The following is a 22,118-nucleotide window of genomic DNA, read 5'->3' on the forward strand; positions in this document are numbered from 1 at the left end:
AAATAAGAGTGGGGCAGCTATGTGGTGCAGTGGATTCAGGAGGACCTGAGTTCAAGTCCAGCCTCAGACACTTGACACTTACTAGCTGTGTGACCCTGGGCAAGTCACTTAACCCTCATTGCCCCACAAAACCAAACCAAACCAAACCAAACCAAATGAAATAAGAATAAACTTCAGATTAATATACATGTATCTTTTCTGTATATGTATATAGATATGTGTGTATGTGGATACTGGGAGATATAGGCACAAGATGATAATGCAAAGCTATTCTGATTTGATATAATACTGAAGTAATAAGAAGGCATGCCCAGTAATTTGTGTTAAACAAGAGGACTGGGGCAGCTAGGTAGTGGCACAGTGGATAGAATAAAGCACCCTGAATTCAGTAAGACTCATTTTCCTGAGTTCAAATCTGGCCTCAAATGCTTGCTAGTTATAAGACCCTGGGCAAGTAACTTATCCTAGTTTTCCTGAGTTTCCTCATCTGTAAAATGAGCTGGAGAAGAAAATGGAAAATTACTGCAGTATCTGTGCCGCAAAAACCCCAGATGGGGTCACAAAAAGTCAGAAATGACTGAACAACAAAACCAAGGTAATTTATATTCATTGCTAAAAAGAAAGGAATATTTTAAAGTTCAATGGAATTTGCCAAACATGACTTGTTAAGAGTTTTGTAGATAAAAGATAGTTTCCATAATAAGTTAAAGTACTTACCACAGAATACCATACAAAATGGTAAAATTGGATAGATAAACCTGAATTCTTTGTGGCTCAACAAGCTGTAACAAAACAAATATTACAGAAGGCTTTATATATTCTTTTGTACGGTAAATAAAAAATTGAGGAATAAATGTGCTTATATGCTGGAGAAAACAAATCATAATTCTGTTAAACCAATTATAAATTATCAATATGAAAAGCATTTTGTGTTTATGTTGAATTACAAAATACTTTGTAATAAAGTTGGAAAAAAATGTTGCAGGAGCTCAGATTTTTTTTTAGAATTAGAAGTGACCCTAAAACTTATTGAATCCAACCACCTCATTTCCTGAGAGGTTATGTGATTTAGCTGAGATCACACATCTAGTTAAATGTCTAAAACTGTAATTTGAACACAGGTTTTTCCAACTCCACATCCAGCATTCTATCAACTAACATGTTGTTTCTAGAAACAGAATCATAGCATATAAATTAACATGCACTGTATATTTTTTACATTTTCTACATTAAAATAGCAATTCTTCTGTAGAGAGGTTAGTAACTTTTTTTTACTAGCAGAGCTAACAACTCTATCCAACCCATTTCAGTGTTACCCCTAGGGTGGGATGTGCATCGACCACAAATGGTATTATAAAAATAGAAAAAAAAAAAAACAAACCTCAATGTCCTACCAGAAACATAGTACCTTAGGGTTCAGTGTGTAGCAAGTGAGACAGAAGCAAGTATATTCAGAAGACAGGTTTGAACCTGGCTAGTTAAACGTGGCTGGCTGGTGTCCATATCTTACATAGAATAAATAGCTGGAATAACCACTGCAGGTCAGGCATGGGGTGTTAGGCCTAAAAGAGCTTAGAGGCCCCTCTGCCTTTCAGCAGATGGCAGCAAAAAGCAATAGCAGCAATGATGCCCATCGAAAAGCACTCTGGCAGGTATGCTGTTATGTCTGACAGGACAGCGGTTGCTCTGTGTCCACAGAACATTATACAGAATGCAGCAGCATTAGAGATGTGAGCTGCCCATGTCACGTGTTCTCTGGCCACATACATTCCTTATGTGTATGTTCAGTCAAGGTATGAGAGGCAGCAATAGTATAGTGGGGAAAATGTAGTATTTGTTGTGAAGGACTTTGGTTCAGTACCAGATCTGGTAACTTTGGAAAAGCAGTTTAAGTTGTCTGGGCCTCAGTTCCTATTCTATAATCCTATAATCTCTGGTCACATTTATTTCCTAAGTGTGCCCCCTCTCATTGGAGGCACTGTACACAAACATTTATTGAGAGCCTACTTTATGCCGGGCACTGTGCTAAGTGCTTTACAAATGTTATCTCATTTGAGACAAGATTTATGAGAAGTATGTGCTGTTATCTCCATGCAGCTGAAAAAGGTGAGGCAGACAAGTGACCTGTCCAGGGTCACACAGCTAGTAAACGTCTGAAGACACATTTGAACTTAGATCTTCTTGACTCCAGGCCTACCACTCTATCCATTGTGCCATGTAACTGCCTTAAAGGGGCACCCATGTGTATGGAGGTGGGAAAAATAATGATTGTTACTTATTTGCTTTGTTGTTTAAGAAAATGGCTTTATTGTTGTTTGGTAAAGAAACATATCAGTGGGGACTTTTGCGTAGGATCTGAGGTAGCTTTCAGGGTACCCACGTGTAAGGGTTCCAGATATTACATTTGAATACACTAAAGCTCATTGGTGTGTGTACTTCCACTAGTAATAAAAATCATAGCCCCAATATGACTTTGTACATGGTTTTCAATAATTGTTTTGAACAAAAAATTCATCCCTCTGGAAAATCTGGCAATGAGCTTCTTTTTCATTATGCTCTAATTCTGATATCTATTATGATTTATGAGCATTTCCATATTACAAAATGCTAATTGTGATTTTAGGCAGTAAAAGAAACTTCAATTAAATTAATGAGCAATCTTTGGTAAGAAACTTTTCATTTCTGGGGCCCTCATTTGTTAAATAGCATTAGGAAATGATTTAATAATTAATCTCTTCTGGTTCACTAAACAATCCATGAATAACCTGAGCATTAACGAATTGTTAAAAGATGATGCATTTATTCACTTACACAATTGAGCACATTCTTCCCTTGTTTTTATTTTTAGATAGTGCAAGAAAAAATAAAATCTTACCTATAAACCAGCACTGTCCATACTACAGCCACTAACAGTATCCGGTATCTCCTCGGAGTTAGGAAGCATCCATGAATAAAGAAGGGTAGATGAGTGCCTAAGATAACTGGGAATCCTTGACACACATACCAGTGCCATGGATGAGCTCCATAAAATTTACCCAAGTTCTTTAGCACATTAAACTTCAAAAAATTAAGTTGAACAAATGTCCACTGAAATATTTGAAGGAAAAAAATAGGAGTTAGAAATAACATCAGAGTTACATGAATCCTGAGCATTTCAGGATCTAATACAATCTTGACCAGTGTGAAGTATCAAGTTCATCTATTAATACCTTAAAACTATGAATGAATAGTTTCTAGAATGCTGGCATCCAAAAAGCAGTCCTGTGTTTATACCTAGTTATTATAATAACTAAATCATTCTTTACTATTATTGTTTTCATAATCTTTATTTTTCTGGCCTGAAAACCAATGTGCCATTTTGAAAATAGTGCTTTAAAGATTCAGAGTATACAAGCACACTTATTTTGGCATTAATTAGTCAAAATTAGTAAAATTTTGCCTAGGTTTACAATTTTTAGTGGATTCCTAAATTAATATTTGTAAAATTAATATTTAGTAATGCTCTAGTGAGATGTTTCTATATCTCACTAGACCATATATTGAAATAATATGCTTCTCTTACACACACACACACACACACACACACACACACACACACACACACACACTTCTATGGATCTGTGTTCTCATTGATATGGGTATTTCCTCTTCCATGGTGAAGAATTCAACCTATCCACTATTATTTTTTTGGTGGGGCAATGAGGGTTGACTTGCCCAGGGACACACAGCTAGTAAGTGTCAAGTGTCTGAGATTTGAACTCAGGTCCTCCTGAATCCAGGGCCAGTGCTTTATCCACTGTGCCACCTAGCTGCCCTAACCTATCCACTCCTTATCTTGTATATCTGTCCATATCCTCCCATAAATCCTCCAAAGGTGTGGTCCACCTGATGAGCTGGGGAGCAATCTTCTATGGGTCTTGACATTACGTGTGTGGGCTTTCCATCTGTCAGATATCCCTTGTTATAGGATCAGCCCACCTCTTGGTTTGGTTATACATCTTTGATGAAATGACTTATGTCATTCTTGTGCACAATTCATTGGTAACATGTTACATTATATTCATGTTCATCAGGCATCTCTCTGTTGTACTCTGGTTGATCCACAGTTCCATGACTGGCAGTAATAGCATCTCTAAAGAATATTGACGTTAAAAAGTCTAGGAGAAGCTTGGGGTCATTAAAAGCACTATACAATTTCACAAATGAAATCCAGTCCACTATCTTCCTCCTATTAAATTTTGGGTTAGGTTCTTTTTCATCTACTATAGTGTTGAAGATATATGTACTATATCAGTCTGAAAAATAAGCATCTTTCATCCCCTGGGTTTTTATTGTGTGAATAGTTGGGCTGAACTTGATGCAGTCAACACAAGTGCATCTAGAAAGCTTTATCATCTGTATGTAATCTCTCTTCTGTTGGGTCTCTGCTCTGGACATATTCCATGCTAGTGTCCAGCATCTTTGGCATGCATACAGCTGTTTTATGACCTCCCTTGATACCAGAGTGTTGCTGAACAAAGTTATCTCTGTTTTTGCATCTTTTAGAAAAACTTGTATAATTTTAACATTTGCTTAGGAGTCACAAGATTGGAGGAGAGTCATTAAGGTAAAGTGTTTTGCTTCCTTGAAATATTTTTTTTTTGCTTCATTTAATTGAAATACTTTTTAATAGTCAATAGATAATAAGCATAACAAGATCTTATATTCTCTTCATCTTCCAGACTATTGCTTGTCTATAAAGACATCTGTTATAGAATATCAGCACAAAAGTCTACTTTTCCCCTCCTTATGCCTTATGAGGGATGTCCTCAACACACGTGCAGGTTATTCTCATTAAATTTTATAGAAATGGAAAAGTAGGCATAGGACTCCATAGTGATGATAAAGTCTCAGTCATATTTTTCCCAGTAATAATAATGATTATGATTTTCCCCAGCATATAGTATTGTCTTCTTCCTGATATCTTAAGACTCAATGCCTCAACACCCTCAATACTGTGTTGCCTCCAGCACAAACCTCTCTGCATATTTGGTTTGTTAGAGCTTTTCTTTCCATTTCTGTTTCCATTAGTGCCATTTCTATACTCTAATGTAGCATTTCAAGGACTACCATGTTCTGAGTCTGAATGCTGTAGTTTCAGTATCACTGCTGGGGAAATAAGTTGGTTACTGAAACCCTGATGAACTTTCCCATTTTTCATCTGTTTTCCTCCTCCCAATTTCACCCTTAAATGCACTGGCGATGATTTGGCTTCCTTAAGTCTGTTCCCAAAGTTTCTGTAGACTTGCTTTTCCCTTTACTTCTCAATGTTTTATGAAATGATATTGCCCATAATCTTTCAAGCCATCAGCCTTTATAAGATTTTACAAATAAGTTTATATTCCAAACCTCTTTTTGCCCTTGGCTACCCAATCTCTCTGCCTGTAAAGAAATTGCATTTTCCCCAGCTGATGTGGTTTCTAGAATTGTCCACCTTATTGTGGTGACTAGTTAACACTGGGTTAAAGTTCCTTAGGAAACTGTGAAAGAGTCATTGTTGATGTCCTTTTTCCATTTTCCATTTTTAATTTATATTTCCATTTATGATTCCAATTCCCATTAATAAGCTTGTTTCAGGAGGTCAGGTGGAAGGTGTCTGCTGTTTGCTCTTTTAATTTTTGTCTTCTAATTTAACATGAGTTTTGACCTTTGTTTTACTCAGTTGATGGCCTGACGAGTCAGTCAAACTGCTAATTGATTCAGAAGACTCCTACCCACATCACTAAATAGTTGTTTCCTGTATGTTAAAATTTAATCATTTTAATTTAAGAAACATCTACCACTTCCTGATTTTTTTCTTAAATGAAGCATCCATCATATGTGGGGTTCTGTGGTTTACAAGCCCCTGGCCTCTTTGTTTCTTAATCTTGAGTCATTATTTTCCAATGTATTTTTTGCTGTCTTCTCATGGGTCCACTTTGGCATTGAAGTGAATTAAAGTATATATTGGCTTAATTTGGAGGGTCTTTTTAATTTTTTTGTAGAATTTCTCTATTCTTCAACATCTGCAACATATGTTGGTACACAAGTTATGGTTATATTCATGGCAGTGTTTTTGCAAATGCTCATAAGAAGCATAGCAGTATTAGACTATTAACTATCCCATGAAGTTTCTTGTTATGTTTAGCTCCATGAAAATGTGAAGATTAAGATGATTTCATTAGCCCAGTATTATGTTGATTCAGATATCAGAAAAAGATCTATTTAGAGTACCAACAGTCAAATTAGTCTTTAAGGAAATCTAAAAACTGATTTCAGCAGCTTCCATCCCCTTTTCTGTTGTGTTGTTGTAGTTACTGTAGAAATGATTACAGAGGACTGAGGATCATTTTGTATGGAGATACACCGTGTACTTTAACTAAATGGAATCATTGGGCTTTCTTACAGCTATACCTGATGTTTTTAAGGAAGTGAAAGTAAATGACTAATAATCAGATGCCATTATTTTAATCTAATAACTCTTATTAATCAGAATGGCGATGAGGTGATTTGATTAATTTTCTGCACAAGTAAATTATTAAATAATATCTTTTAATTTCAACCTTTTTTTTTTTGCTAAAAACAAAAAATCTCTGACTGATTCATCAACTAAAGACTGCTAAATCTACTGAGCAGGAATTGTGTTAAATTATAAACTACTAGGTTGAATTGCACTGGCCACTAGAGCATACTTTGGAAGTTATTTTTTTTTAAAGCAAGTCCATATCAGCTGTTTTTCTTATATCCTCCCCTTTTTTGTCTTCAAAGTTGAAGGCAGAAAAAAATTATAATTGAGTATTCTGGTTGATTCAGGTTTGATTGTACTAAATTTCAAATAGCTACTAATACATTTAGACTCACCTGACCAAAAAATATGCGATCAATTATCAAAGAAAAACCCAAAGTGACTAGCCTGGAAAAAAAAAGTAAATAAAAAAGTGATCATTTGCTTTATTCTGAATCTACTAAAAACAAAATATTTACAACTCTAAAGTTTCCTAAGACATCTGCATTAAACCTTTTAATACTGCTTTGCTATAATATACAGTAAATGGTTTTGAATTCTCAGTGAGCTTTCACTGATGAGAAATTGCCTTTAATCTGACATTTTGAGGTATATTTTCTTCTATTTTTCTTTTAAGCTAAGTTTTAAATAGGTTGTAATTGAGTGTAGAACTAGTCTGTTTTACACCCTAAAAGTTTATAATATCTCAGAACATTATCAGTGTCTTAGTGTGGATTGAACATGGCATAAAATAACAGAGCAGGGTGTATTTGGGGCCTGGAAAAATTTAATACCTTGATAAATGATATGCTCAAAATACTGAAGAGTATGTTCATTATGTTGTTAGGCAATCCTCAATTGATTAGATGTAGCAGTATGTTGGATGACAGGAAGAGAATTCAAAACAACCTTGATTAATACAAAAAATGCTACTATTTGCTTACATGCCTTTTAAGCTTGCTACCAATAATAATACTGATTCAGAATGTTTATTGAGATATTTTAAATGATTATTTAGGAGTTAATACAGATTGGGGCAAATTCTAAGTATAGATAAGATGACATAAAAGAAAAACCTTTTATGTAAACAGTACTTACAGATTTACAATAAGGTAGCATGATTAAAGTGTTGACATTTTTTATCCCTTTCTTGCACTACAATATTTCTCACTGCCTTCAAAAAGTATTCTGTAAGCCTGGATGATATAATTAAAATCCTATTCATAATACATATTCAAAGTTAGAAAAACTGATAGACAGTTTTAAAGGATACTTACCCAACAGGTATAAAATGCTGCAGAACAAGATCAAGTTTTTTCTGCTCTTGCCAAAAATGTCTAAAGAGCAAAGGTATCCATGGAATGACAGCTGTTGGACGAATAATGAAGGCAAGTGCTACCAGGGATGAGTACATAAAACTATAAACAAATAAAATGTGTCAAAGGTCTAATATTTTGAAGGTTATTTTTCAAATTCTGGTATACAAAGGGTATTGAAAATGAAAGATTTCCTCCTTGTTAAAGAAGTTATTCCCATGTTTTAATGCTAATGTCTAATTTATAAAATATACAAATATGGCTTAAAAGCACACTATCATACACCTCTGTCACTAGCCATTTTTTTAGTGCCAGTACCCAATTATCAAATTTGTTTTTTCCCCAAGGCAACTATAACTTTCTGATCTTTCAATTAAACAAACATTTATTTTTCTCTTCCTTTCACCTCCCCCCTCTTTTTTTTCTTTTGGTTCACCTCCCCCCTCAATTGAAAAAAAAGGAAAAAAGAAAAGCCAAAGCCTTTTAACAGATATGCCTTGTTAAAAAAAAAAATTCTTGCAATGGCTATGTCCAAAAATGTATGTCTCATTTTGTCACTACTCTTCTAAAAACATTATTGATCAAAGGATAGAGGTCTTACAAAGTTGTCAGAGAAAGGACACTTAGAATCCTTTCTTCAGTACTCAAAACAACTGTAAAATTAGTATTAAGTTAAATAAATGTTATCGTTACAATACTTAGGTAATGCAGTGTAAGCAGTGACTTTCAAAATAAGAGATTTTGATTTGGAAGTGAATTGTTAAAAGTTTTCAATCCTATAGAATTTATTGACAGCACAATGAATGGCTGAAGAATAAACCATTTTGGAAACACCAATAATTCACTTCAATGTATTTCAACAAATATTTAATAAGCACTATTAGACATGGAAATTTTTAAAAAATGGTATAGTCATTGCTCTCAAAAATGTTCTTTCTACTGAAGGAATACAACACATATGTAGATTAACAACTATAAAAGTTTTAGGAGGGAGAGGACACTTTATGAGAATCTCCGTGTTTACTGTGAATACAGCAAAGAAATCAGTTTTGTTGTTTTCAGATCTGCATCAGGAGAAGGAATTTAATGAGAAATTACTTTATTTGGTATTTCCAGTTTCCTACAGCAGGGATCAATAATTATAACCAAAGATCTAATTAAAATAGGATGCCTCACCTGTTCACAGACTTTGAACCTTCCAGTGGGTAGTAGAAAAGAGCAAAGATGGTGAGGACAGTTTCCATGGTGTTTGTGAGTGTTCTGGTACAGCAATACCATGTAAACCAAGAGCACAACTGGCAGAAGAACTAAGAACAATTATGCAATGGTGTATGGAGGAGAGAATGAAAAGGTCCTGCTATACTCTTTCCTTACAGAAATAAGTACACAATTCTATAGTGCTTTAAAAAATGTCATTTAGCTGATATCAGATAATTATCCACATCAAATATTCATAGATCACAGGATTTAAAACTAGCAAAAATCTCTAGTCCAACTCTCTCACTTTTACAAATGAAGAAACCGAGGCCTTGAGGAGTGAAATGGCTTGCCCAGGGTCATACAGGAAGTAAACTTTGGAGCTAGGATTTAGTGGAAACTCACAAAGTACAGTGCTTAAAAAGAAACCCAAAGAATTTAACAAGCTCCCATGTAGTAATTTTTGTAAGTTGTACTATGTATCCACAAGTCTGGCTGTATCATGTAAATTCAGTAAAGATAATTATTTAATGCTTTTAAACCTCTGGAACTGAATGTCTCCTTAGAGATGTTGATTCTATTAGTATTTGAGGGCAAAACCTATTAGTGCCTGGCACATACTTAATACATACTTGTTGACTCATTTATGATCAGTGATCTATAATATACGTGGCTTTGTTTTTAACAAATGTACAGGAATGCTAAATAATCTTATGAAATATTTAAGGCCTAACAGTACTGCTTTGTAACCCTGAAATGTGCTAATTTAAATGGTAAGTTCTGTTTAGATTCTCAAGATGGGTAAGTGTTAAATTGGCAACAATTAAAGTTAAGTGGATTCAATATATAACATTTAAAATAATAAAGCTTTATAAAAATTAAATTTACTTATTATTTACAAAAGTATCACTAGGAATTAACTAGTTGTACACTTCTAGGTGCTTATAAACGATCACATAGAAATCAGGAGAAATTTAGAGTACTTCCTCACCAAAGGAAGACACAACAGAAAAAGTTCTTAGTGTCTACAATAATATTTAAAATTTATTCAGATGTATCATTTCCTAGCCAAAGTGTTATCTTCCATTTATATATTTAAAAAATATTTTTGACAGTTCAAATGGATTTAACTTTTATAAGAATTATTCAGTGAAACTTCCTAAAAAAAAAATCAGTCAATTACTGCACAATTTGCCTGAGACATGGAAACATCTGCATGCTAAAATCCTAATACTGAGGTTACATTAAATCACTGAATTCTACACTGATTCTAGCAATGAACTGTTTTCATAATCCTGCTTTGTTAATGTTTATAGCATCAGGTCATTCATAATAAATTAGCTCTTTAGTTTGGGGGGCTTTTCTGGAGGAAAAAGAAAGTTTCAAATCATCATTATGTTTTCAAAGTCCCTGTACTTGTATTAAAATATTGTATTTTTAATAGTTAGCAGGAGCAATAACAGGCTAGGTCTCCTTTAAGAAAGGGTAAGAGGAATGGAGATGCAGAAACTGTTTGTATTGACAGGTTTCAAGAAGACCATTTACATAATTACATGAGTTGTTTTCTGGAAATAAAAGAATAAATTTATGCATGTGTACATATGTATATACATACAAACACATACATGTGTTACAATGGCTAGAATGCTGTACTTAAGGGTGAGGAAGACCTGTTTGAATTCTGCCTCAGACACTTAATAGGTGTGTGACTCTGGGCAAGTCACTTAACCTCTATCCATTTGTTTTCCTCATCTGTAAAAATGTGGCTAATAATAGTACCTACTTCCCAAGGTTGTTGTAGGGACCAAATTGGCAATATAAAACACTTTGCAAACTTTAAAGTGTTATATAAATGCTAGCTATTATTACTGAAATTGCTTATGGGTACTTGTAACAAAATTCTAGGTCTTTTTCTATATTCTTTATGCCTATATGAAACAATCAAATAAGATGCAGTTTTAAAGAGTTTAGGGGAAAGACATACCACCCATTTTGCCATTTCTTGGTTTTCTAGTTGCTTCACCAATGAGTAAAGCTTCACATCTGCTACAGCAGAGAGAAGTGCTTGGGCAAGCCTAGGTACCCAAATCTGAAAAAGGAAAAAGAAAAATAAAAGTCTTTTGGTCCAAAATGAAAAAAGGAGCTAAAAAGACTGGTTCAACTGGCATCCTAAATGTTACACTTGACCTACAACTAAGAGATTTTATATAATCCACCAGATGAAAGGCATAAAAAACGGAGAATTATATAAAGACTATTATTTAAATGGGAAGCTTGGACAATTAATAAAGTTAGCACTTTGATGGAGCTGCAGTGTCATTAATCTGGGCACTCTCCAACTATGCAGACTGTAGTCCATTCATCCTTTGCTATCACTATAATATTAGTGATTAATAAAAAAGGTAACTCAAAATTATAAGAAATATTAGTCATTGGATTAATGCATATGCCATTTTGGAAGTATTTTTAGTTTTTAATAATGTAAATAAATCAAAACAAAATAAAGGCTTCTGGTAAACTTTAAAAATCATGTTTTTGATTAAAATAGCAATTCCCTTCAAATCCTCATAACTCACCAATCACTTGGAAATCTGTGATTTCTCTTCATTAAACTTGAACTAGCCAGTTACAAGGCTATATAATCACCCAGAAATAAATCTTGTCAGTTTTTTAAAATTCCTTTTTATAAGACTAATGTATTTCTTTTTTTTTTTTTTTCATTTTTTTTTTTTTTTTTAGTGAGGCAATTGGGGTTAACTGACTTGCCCAAGGTCACACAGCTAGTAAGTGTCTGAGGCCAGATTTGAACTCAGGTACTCCTGACTTCAGGGCCAGTGCTCTATCCACTGCACCACTTAGCTGCCCCCGACTAATGTATTTCTGAAATATGTATGTTTTTCTGCAAATCAAATCGTGGTTTTCCATTAAAATTTCAGACATGTTTTTACCTTCAATTGTTGATAATTCTTAGTTAATTTTCCCCCCCTAAGTTTAAAAATATGATTGGGAAAACACTGTCTGTGGTGATGACTTTTGTGAATATAATATTTGTGCTATCCTTTGCAAAGCACTTGTATGTACTTTATGAGAAACAATGGAAAGAGTGATGGACTTCAGAGTCATAAGAGATGTCCTAATGCTAGTGTGATGAAAAGCTACAACTTCTCTGAGTTTCAGTTAACTCATTTATAAAATGGCAATGATAATTGCAGTTCCTATCTATCAGGGTTTGTTATGAGTTTGTTTGTTTATTTGTAGGGCAATGAGGGTTAAGTGATTTGCCCAAGGTGGTGTGAGTTTTTTAAATCAGGTTTTCTTTAATAAGGGCTACTGAATCTTATATTAGATTCTGCATCTATAGAGTGATTAGTATGTCAGAGGCCTTTGGGGCCAAGGAGCTCACAGCTATGATCTGACCTATGATAATATCCAGCTCCTCAATGAATATCATTGAAACAAACTTACATTGTGCAAATATTAATTTTTAATATTTTAGTTGCTATATGAGATATTACAGAAAAATGAAATAAACCTAGCAGTAACAAATAGCCTGGTTACTTTTATTTAAACTTACCAGCAACTGGACACTATCCTTTGCGAAGAGATACAGAATCTTATAAATGCTTGCAAAGATTAAGGGATAAGAGTAACCCCTTAAACCTTCAGCCCATTCCCAGGTCAAATAACCATAATTAGTAATATTAAGGACAAAATGACAAATAATACTGAAGTGCAAAATAGTTTTCCTATTCTCATTTCCAAATGTCAACGAACGCATTCTTTGATTTTAAACAATGATTCAAAAAGCATTAGGGATTGCCAAAATATTTCCCCTTTTTAAATGGGAATTCTAGGAAAAGCCTCCTTCACAATTTAGAGTCCAAGCCATCAAAGGCCCATAGCATATTTTCTACTCAGGTATCCCCCTCACAGCATGCAGCCTATTGGTGCTTAACAGATTCTTACTGAATACTTATTGAAGCAACACTGCCCCTAAAGAAAAGTACAAGAGGTAGTTTCAAGAAAAATATAAGAAAATTGAAAATTAGTTTAAAATATGTATTAGGGGTTGAGCATACTCCCTAGAATATTTTTAGTTTGGAAAAAAAACAAAACTCCAAAGGATATTTGAAAACCATGTGATGTGCAACTTCAAGAGACTGCCAATATTCATCAGGAACAAAGCTTGTCTGGATTAAAAAGCAGTTAAGTATTCTTAGCGCTATGGTAAACAAGACCAGGTAAATGTTTTCACCAAGAAGATCTGAGGAAAGCAAAACCGAAAACAGTTGTGGTACCAAAGTTAAATGGGTTAATTCCTCCAACTTTAATTTATTTAGCAAGCAACATACAATTGAAGCACATTTAATAGGTAGCCTTTTGTGCAGGTCTTTATCAAGGCCATTTCCTAGAAATGGGCCTATGAGAGAACAGGCCCCTATTTCTGCCAACTCTAATGGCCAGGACCTCAACTGGATGATTTTAGCCTATTATGTGCCATTGTCCTTTGAAGGAGGATGTTCTCTAACATGTCTGTACACATGATAAAATTTTATGAGAGGTAACATAGAGCAGTGGACAGAGTCATGAACTGGGTTCAGGTTCAAGTCTTCTCACTATTTGGGTAACTGTATAATCCTCATATAGTAGTAGTCTTAGGTCAGTGGTCTCCAAGATGAAGCCCATGGCCCCAAAGAGGCTGTGAAATAATCTTAAGGCATTGCACTGACTTGATCCAAAAGGGTTATGTGACCAACCAGTGGAAAGATAGTCTATCATGTCACCCCCATGAATACTATTCACCAACCCCTCTTCAAACACCCCAAAAGAATGGGTCGCAACCTATCCAGACCCAAACTCCCAGCAGGTGAGCTGACACTGACTTTTTGTTTTTCAATGGAAAAGAGGGATGAATAAGCATGGATGGTTTGTGATTTCACCTTTCTTCCAGACTTTCTGTGGAGGGCACTACCATCCTTCCAGTCACACAGGTTGGTAATGATGGCTTTATCTTTATCTCCTCCACTTCACCTCTCATATACAACCTTGTCAAGTATTATCATTACCATCACAACATCCTTCCCATCAGGTTCCTCTCCACTTATATAGCAGATACCAAAATTAGTATATACATTTTGAGGGTTTGTGATCAAAAACTTAACTGATGGGGGGCAGCTAAGTGGTGAAGTGGATAGAGCACCAGCCCCAGATTCAGGAGGACCTGAGTTCAAATCCAGCCTCAGACACTTGACAATTACTAAACTGTGTGACCCTGGGCAAGTCACTTAACCCCAATTGCCTCATCAAAAAAAAATAACAAAAAAAAAACTTTACTGATGGAATGCAGTTATAAAAATTTGTACACCACTGCCCCAGGCAATTCTCTAAAATTATAAATTGAAGAACTAGCCAACTGAATTGATGGAGGGAGGTTCCTCCCTAGGATTATTTTAAGATATGAAAAGGGGGGGTAGTAGAGATATAATTGCATACAAGTTATTTTCATAAAGAAGAACTTTGGTTTGTCATGTAATGGGTTAACCAGACAACTCCCACATGTAGCTCTCTATGGAAAAATCCTACTAATAAGGTGCTTGGGACCACAGCTCTGACCATGCAAAGCACAGTGGCATACCAGCTGTAGGAGCAAACTTGGTTGATCTGCTCCCGTCTGGAATATCTGCTACTTTTAAAAATCTGCCTATCACCTGGATTCCAGGTCCCTCTGCTCCCTTATTCTCCCCTCTGACAGTGCCAGGTTGCTTGCTGGTGCTGGTCCAGCATGAATACCCTACACCATTCTCTCTTTGCCTGGCACAGAAAGATAAATTTTGCCAGTCTAACTACTGGATGGAGATATATTCTTTCCTTCTTTAAATTCAGGCAGATAGTACTTCCTAGCAATGTAATAAAGGTTCCATATTTGCTCTTGGTTACCTTAAGGTTCTGATGTATGGTTGAGGACACATAATGCTACAGCTACCACCTTGCCTTTTCCCTTAAGGGCTCAACTTTTCCCTCTAGGTCTTGCATTTACCGAAGTCCTACATAGGGCCATCCATACCCTTCTCTGGTAGGTGGCTGTTGTCTTCTCTTCCTTAATCCAAAAAGTGCTTGCTCTTTTCTAGGCAGTACACCCGAATTACTGTCCTTCTAGTGCTCTGTTCCTAAAAACTGTGTAACTCCGGGCAAATCAACCTCCCCTCCTCACATTGTTGGCTGTGAATTAGGGAGTCCGAACTAGGTGAGGCATTCTTAACCTTTTTTGTGTCGTGGACTAGAGTCCACATAGCAGTCTGGTGATGCTATGTGCTCCTTCTCCAAATGTTTTTAAATGCATAAAACAAAACATATAGGATTACAAAGGAAACCAATTGGTTTATATTGTGTTATTATATAACTATAATAACTATATTATATATATATAACTATATTATAACTATAATAACTATATTATATAATTGGTATATGTCATATTGGTTTTATATTGAAGTAAAGATTTATCTTTTTCCCATTCAAGTTCATGGACCTACTTGACCACCTCCATTTCTGAACCTATGAATAGGGTTTTATATTTATTCCTATTCAAGTTCATCCTATTAAATCTGGCCTTTTTTTTAGGCAAGTGATTTGCCCAGAGTCACACGACTAGTGAGCATCTGAGGCTGCATTTGAACTCAGGTCCTCCTGATTCCAGGGCCCGTGCTCCATTCACCTAGCTCCATCTAGCTCTGGCCTATTCTCACAACTTAACTTGGTGTGGAGGTTGACCTGGGGTCGCCCCCAATGCTTAAGATCTGATGGATGCTACCAAAGTGGAAAGATCTTAAGGCCTGAAGGGTGGGGGTAGCGAGGAGGGAATTTGAGGAAGGGAAGGCTCCTGCCCACGTCGGCTCCAGGGTCTCCTGCATTGGCAGTAATCCCCGGTGTGCGTGGAGCGGGGTGTCAGGCCTTACGCCTCACGCCATGCTGCCGGGGGTCTCTCTCTGGGACTCCCGGGGCCTGGGTCCGGTCGCGCTTTCTGCCAATCGGAGCGTTATAAAATAGATACAACAAACGGGGGCGGGGGGAAGAGGGGAAACAAGATCAACTTCCTGCTGGAGAGGGCGAGGAAGCTGGGGATTCCGAGTGGCGGTGAGGAAGAAGGGCATTCCAGGCATTCGGAAAGTGCGAGACAAGTCGCAGTTATCACAAATAATTAACAATAAGCAATGCCGAAAAAGTGTCGGGGGGCGGCTCAGGTGCTTAAAAAGCTCGCCCAGGAGCCGGAGCAGGAGCCGGGACGCGGGCTCGGCCCTCTGGGTCCTAGTGCCCCGCTTCTATTGCGCGGGTCTCTGCTCTGCGCCTCCCTCCTTCCCTCACCGAAGCGGCTCCCGGCGCGTCCTTCTGGGGGGCTGCTGTACAGTACAGATTTTCTCTTCCTCAGTTTCACTGTCTCGGGGGAACTGCTCCGGCGCCTCCTGAAGAAAAGGCTGCCTCCGACCCGTTCCATGGCCGAGCCGGCCCGCGGCTCTCGCTCCTCGCCTCCCGCCCCTCCCGCCCTCCGCGGCTCAGGCGAATGAGGAAACGCGGGGCTTCGCCCTCTGCTCCGCTTGGACTCTGTGAGCCGCCGTCACTGGCTGGCGCAAGGGAGCCTAGGAATTGGAGGGTTCCCTCCTCCCCCGCCCCCCCAGCCAGGGCCCAGGTGGTGTCCTCCCGCCTGAGAGGCCTCCTGCACTTCCGAGGAACGATTAATCCTGGAACCGGTCCTTGGGCTCAGGGAAGGTGAGGGACTGTGGGCCAACCCCACCTTGTTTTCGCCTTTGTCTCTCGGGAGCGATGGAGGGGAAGTCCCCGGATGGAGGCGAAAGTTCCCCCGGCCGGGAGCCGCTTGGGAGACTTCTCCAAGCCCCCTTTCAGCTCTAGATCTTATAAATCTTATGAAGGCATCATATTGGACTTGGGAACAAAAATCCCTTGCTTCCCAAGACTTTGGGGGGAAAGGCCACGGCATTTGGTCATTCTTTCATTCACCCACTTAGTTTGCTGAGCTCTGCTAGGAGCTGGGGAAGATGGGGGTTTAGATAATTTATTGCAACAGACATGACCAGCTTCTTGCAGGGCACTGGGGTAGGTGCAAGGAATACAAGGTTTAAAAAAATTAAACAAAAACCTCTGCCTTTGAGGAGCTGGCATTGTAGGAAAGAGGAGGCCACCAGATCTATGTAAGTAAGTACAAAGCATTTGGAGGCCAGCCAGATCATGGCCTGGGGCGGAGCAAGGAAGGGTTCTTAGAGAAGGTGGCGCTCTGGTTGAACTTTGAAGATTGACAAGGTTTTGGAGAGGCAAAGCTCACAACGGAAGGAATTGAGTGGGGAATGGGGGTGGAAGATAAACTCTCAAATTTGGGAAAGGTTCAGCATTCCAGTTTGTCAGGAAAAGAGTTTATGGAGGGGCATCATATGAAGTCATGCCAGGCCAGGTGATAATAGCTAATGTTTATATAATGCTTTGGTTATATACTTTATCTCATTTGAACCTTACATCACAACCCTGTGAAGAGTTAGCATTACAAGTGTTATTCTCATTTTACTATGAGGCCCACAGAGGTTAAATAACTTACCCAGCCTCTAGTCAGACAAATGCTGGAGGTTGGATTTGAACACACATTTTTCCATGTCAGTAGTTACTTTGTCTTTTATGCTATATAGACTGCCTTCGTTGTAGAGGACTTTCCAGGCTAAGGACTTTCTATTTTATACTATAAGCAGTGTGAGATCCCTGAAGATTTTTACTGGGGAGAGAACTTCGGCAGACCTCAATCTTTGGAAGATTATTTTGGCATATGTGTGGAGAATAGATTGTAAAGAGACACTTGCCCCTATCCTCACTGACTGTTCAGTGTGTGGTTTTTTTTTTGGGGGGGGGGTAGTGGTGGTGGAAAACAACAAACCAGATAACCATGATATACCATATTTCATGATAAATACATGAGAGGGTTACAAATCAAAATACTGTATGAAGTTCAAGAGGTTACTTATTTTCTAAGGAGGGGTCCATGTCAGAAAATGTAAAAAATCTGATCTGGGAAGAGGTGAGCTGGGCAGCTGTCTGATACAAAATACTATAGGAACTTCAAGAGGAAAAGTTACTAGCAGTGGAGAACAAGAATATGAGATGATTTCGTGGAACATGGATTTATCCATGGATTTCATGGATGACTGAGTTGGGTTTTAAAGGATGAATAGGAATTCAGCATTCCAAGCATAGGTAATAAAGAACAGAGACCAGGATGGGGGGGTAAGTGAAGAATCAAAGGGCATATTTGAGGGACCCTATTAGTACAGTTTAGCCAGAGTATATATAAAGAAGTAATAAAGCCTGGTGGCAAAGTGGATAGAGTGCCTGTCCTGAAGTTAGGAAAACTTATCTTCCTGAGTTCAAATTTGACCTCAGACCCTTAACTAGCTGTATGATCCTGGGAAAGTCACTTAAGCCTGTTTGCCTTGTTTTCCTCATCTGTAAAATAAACTGGAGAAGGAAATGACAAACCACTCCAGTATCTTTGCAAAGAAATTCCTTTTTTTTTTTTTTTTTTTGCAGGGCAATGGGGGTTAAGTGACTTGCCCAGGATCACACAGCTAGTAAGTGTCAAGTGTCTGAGGCCAGATTTGAACTCAGATACTCCTGAATCTAGGGCCGGTGCCTTATCCACTGCTCCACCTAGCTGCCCCCCAAGAAAATCCTATATGGGGTCATGGAGAGTCAGCTGGCTCAACAACAATGAAGGAGTAATACATTAAAAATTTATAAAGGTCAAGTAGCACCATATTGTGAAGGACTTTAAATGCTAGGGAAAGGAATTTTAATTTCACTAGTAGGTAATAAGGATCCAGAAAATTTTAAAGAATGAAATTCCTTGATTGGAAATATTGAAAATATTAATACAGGGAAATCCATGGGTATTCCACTCCCCTCCCAATTTGATGACAAAGTGAAATGACCATGTAATCTGTTTTATGAGAGAAATCATTTATCCACCAATCATGCCATTTTGAATAGTATACCATGCTGAACAATGTTAAAGGGATGTGGCTCCATTCTCTCCCAAAGTAACAAAAGGAGGCTACGTAAAATATTGATGATAAACCAAATTAATATTTTCCATTTTCTTTCTTTGTATACAGACCTGAAGATATTTTTGTGGATATACACACATAACTTTTGAAAACATCCATTGTGGGCTGCTGCATTTGTTGATAAGATGTTCGGTAGATTGACTTTTCCTCAAATGATTCTTGCAAGTGTCCTTGGAGTTGCTGGAGGAATATATATTTATCAACCAATCTTTGAACAGTATTCTCGAGATCAGAAAATATTAAAGGAAAAATCACAAATTGTTCAAGAATCAGAAGAGAAGAAAAATTAACAATGGACTTGAACTGTACTAGATGCTTAAAACCCAAGTAATACACAAGATATACTTAGTATTTTGAGTATGATTAAATCGAAGATAATGATTTAAGTGGTTCTTAACACTGTGTTTGAATTTTCAAGTACTTTTTTCTTTTTCTTATTTGTCACATTGACACGACCTTCCTCAAGCCTATTCATTTCCTTTCACTAAAATCAATATTTTGTTGTAGTTCTATGTTTGGCACCAATTTCCTTGGTCTTGTAGTATGGCCACTTGCTTATGGTGGCAATTTTGGGGACGTTAACACAAATGAGTATTAGTGGTGTTTACAGTAGCAAGTCTAGGACAGGAATTCTGAACCTGAGCTCCATGGACTCCCGAGGGGTCTAAAAATTTGGGGGGGAAGGGGGTCTCTGATCTTCTATAAGAAAAAAATTATATCTTCATTTCAATATCATTGGTTTCTTTTTTATTCATATATTTATCTATTTAACAGCATTTTTCAAAAAGGGAGCCATGACAGAAAAGATAGAGAATTCCTGACTTGGGAGGAGGTGAGCTGGGCAACTACCTGATTAAGAAGTTTCCACACTTAGCTTGAAAAGATTCAAATGCATACCAACTGACCAGAAGCTCCTCATTGTTCAAGTTTCCCCAACCTTCACCATTTCTGTCTTCAGTCTCTGGTAAAGTGTAGGAGTACTGAGACTTGGACTGGCAGATACAGTTGGATACCTGGTAGGTTCAAAGCAAAGCTTTGTGTATAGGAAAGGTGATAGAGCATAGTAAAAATATGTAACACTCTCTTTCTATGTAACTCAATACTGGTCCCTAAATCATAAATTTTTGGGATCAAAAAGTGGAGTAGAGGGCAGCTAGGTGGCTCAGTGGATAAAGCACCAGTTCTGGATTCAGGAGGACCTGAGTTCAAATGTGGCCTCAGACACTTGACACTTACTAGCTGTGTGACCCTGGGCAAAGTCACTTAACCCCAATTGCCTCACAAAAAAAAAACAACAAAAAAAAGTGGAGTAGAGAAGGAAGAGAGGAAAGCTATAATTCAAAAAACATGTATAAAAATTACTTAAATTGTCACCATTATCATCTACCCAATACCAGTTTTCAAGGCTTAGTATTTTGATAGCTTTTGTGGAGCCTTTAACTTATATTAACAAAGATACGTACAGTGCTTTTCAAATGTAAAGAATTGTTTTCACTGCTGAGTGAATTTAGTAAATTAAGTCTAAATTTAAATTATTTATGGTTAGCATATATAATTAAAATCTATAAATAATTACCAAAAAAACCAAGATACTAGGATCTGACTGGTGAACAAATGTTCTGATGTCAAATCCTGGCTCAACCAGTACAGTACAGCAAAATGACATTTGAATGGTTGCTAGTGTTAACCACAATGTAAATGATGACACAGTTTAGCTGTAAAGCAGAAATGAATGTTTTGTTAGAACTCCAGATTGCATGAGTAAAGTTCTATATACAGAAATTTCACAGAATAGATTGTTTCATCTATATCAGAGCTTCTTAAGCTGTGGGTTGGGGTCACGTAACTGTGGGGCTTGTGAAAAATTTGGCTATGTAATAAGTATATACCTATTTTATATACTTACATACCCAGAATGGAACAGAAATTTCTCAGGCATAAAGGGGTCATGAGTGGAAAAATCTCAAGAAGCCCTGATCTGTATGTTATTAGGTTTAAATAAAACCATATTGGGGCAGCTAGGTGATGCACTGGATAGAGCATCGGCCCTGGATTCAGGAGGATCTGAGTTCAAATCCGGCTTCAGATACTTGACACTAGCTGTATGACCCTGGGCAAGTCACTTAACCCTCATTGCCCTGCAAAAAACCAAACCAAACCTAAATCAGAACATACTAGGGAAAAAGCAACTCTGAAGTTCTCTCTAAGTATAGCAGTAGTATCTACTGCGAAGAATTTTAATTCCATAATGAGAATATATCCCTGAGAGAAATTTATAGCATTGTTTCCTAAGTAATTGTCCCAATTGACAGAATATTAGTATATTCTTTTCAGTCTATCTTATTGAGAATTTTAAAAATAGCTTTTGGGTTGTTGCCTAGAGTGACCATCGAGAAATTGGTTTCTTTCTAAAGCCAAAATGCATGTTAGCTGCAAATTGCATAAAAATCCATCACAATTTACATGGAAGTAAAACAGTCATCAGTGCCAAAGCACTAGATACCAAAAAGCCTGGGATCAAATTAGATGATAAATGGGAAGGTGTCATGAGAAGTAGAAAGCACTAGATAAATTGTTCCCAAGTTACAAATTTGGGTTGTGTTTTCAGTAGTTGGTTGACACTCAGAAACCTTTTTTCTCATTTTAATAGATCCCCAGGCTAGCCCACAAAAGCCTCTTTAATAGGAGAAAAGTCACTAAACAAGCCAAGACTAGGATCCCTGAGACAGGAAGACCATCATGGCCAGTCATCTATACCCTATTTGGGAACTCTCAGTTTAGAGGGTAGGCCTGGGAACTTCTCCTTTGCTGTAACTATAAGATCATGGAGGTGCCCTATGACCCTCAGAGCTGTGCCACTGCCCAGCCCCTACTATTTTAGAAGTAGCAAGCTCATCCATAAAAATATGCAACTCTCTCCACTGTTGCTACCTGCTGTCTGGAGTAGATATTCTGTTCCGTGGG

The 22,118-nt window shown here is 37.3% G+C and overlaps 2 protein-coding genes across 4 annotated transcripts in view; one reads left to right on the plus strand and one right to left on the minus strand.

Moving 5' to 3' along the window:
* PIGB (phosphatidylinositol glycan anchor biosynthesis class B) overlaps window positions 1-16,576 on the minus strand; it is a 28,864-nt gene extending 12,288 nt beyond the window's left edge. Inside the window, exons 1-9 of one of the 2 annotated variants that reach the window (XM_043981941.1) lie at window positions 16,399-16,576; window positions 13,165-13,300; window positions 12,611-12,728; window positions 11,021-11,125; window positions 9,016-9,134; window positions 7,801-7,941; window positions 6,880-6,931; window positions 2,876-3,087; window positions 718-782 (exon numbers count right to left, since the gene is read on the minus strand). In XM_043981941.1, the coding sequence (XP_043837876.1) occupies window positions 718-782; window positions 2,876-3,087; window positions 6,880-6,931; window positions 7,801-7,941; window positions 9,016-9,134; window positions 11,021-11,125; window positions 12,611-12,728; window positions 13,165-13,300; window positions 16,399-16,528 (1,078 nt within the window). In that variant the 5' untranslated portion in view covers window positions 16,529-16,576. Of the gene's footprint in view, window positions 1-717; window positions 783-2,875; window positions 3,088-6,879; window positions 6,932-7,800; window positions 7,942-9,015; window positions 9,147-11,020; window positions 11,126-12,610; window positions 12,729-13,164; window positions 13,301-16,398 lie in introns of both variants that reach the window. The other variant, XM_043981940.1, reaches the window with a different exon arrangement.
* Window positions 16,554-19,540, plus strand: PIGBOS1 (PIGB opposite strand 1). 2 transcript variants are annotated; one of them, XM_043981942.1, is made up of 2 exons: window positions 16,554-16,800; window positions 19,203-19,540. In XM_043981942.1, exon 2 carries the CDS (start codon window positions 19,280-19,282, stop codon window positions 19,442-19,444), a length of 165 nt encoding a protein of 54 aa, XP_043837877.1. In that variant the 5' UTR covers window positions 16,554-16,800; window positions 19,203-19,279; the 3' UTR covers window positions 19,445-19,540. The 2 variants fall into 2 exon arrangements, with proteins under 2 accessions (XP_043837877.1, XP_043837878.1); XM_043981943.1 differs by lacking the exon at window positions 16,554-16,800 and adding an exon at window positions 18,635-18,659.
* The last annotated feature ends 2,578 nt before the right edge of the window (window positions 19,541-22,118 follow it).

This window comes from Dromiciops gliroides, chromosome 2 (genome assembly GCF_019393635.1).
Source record: "Dromiciops gliroides isolate mDroGli1 chromosome 2, mDroGli1.pri, whole genome shotgun sequence".
Lineage (NCBI taxonomy): Eukaryota > Metazoa > Chordata > Mammalia > Microbiotheria > Microbiotheriidae > Dromiciops > Dromiciops gliroides.

Excerpts from the sequence above, each read along its gene's own strand:
- PIGBOS1 (XM_043981942.1), top strand. The coding sequence starts at position 19,280 with ATGTTCGGTAGATTGACTTTTCCTCAAATGATTCTTGCAAGTGTCCTT.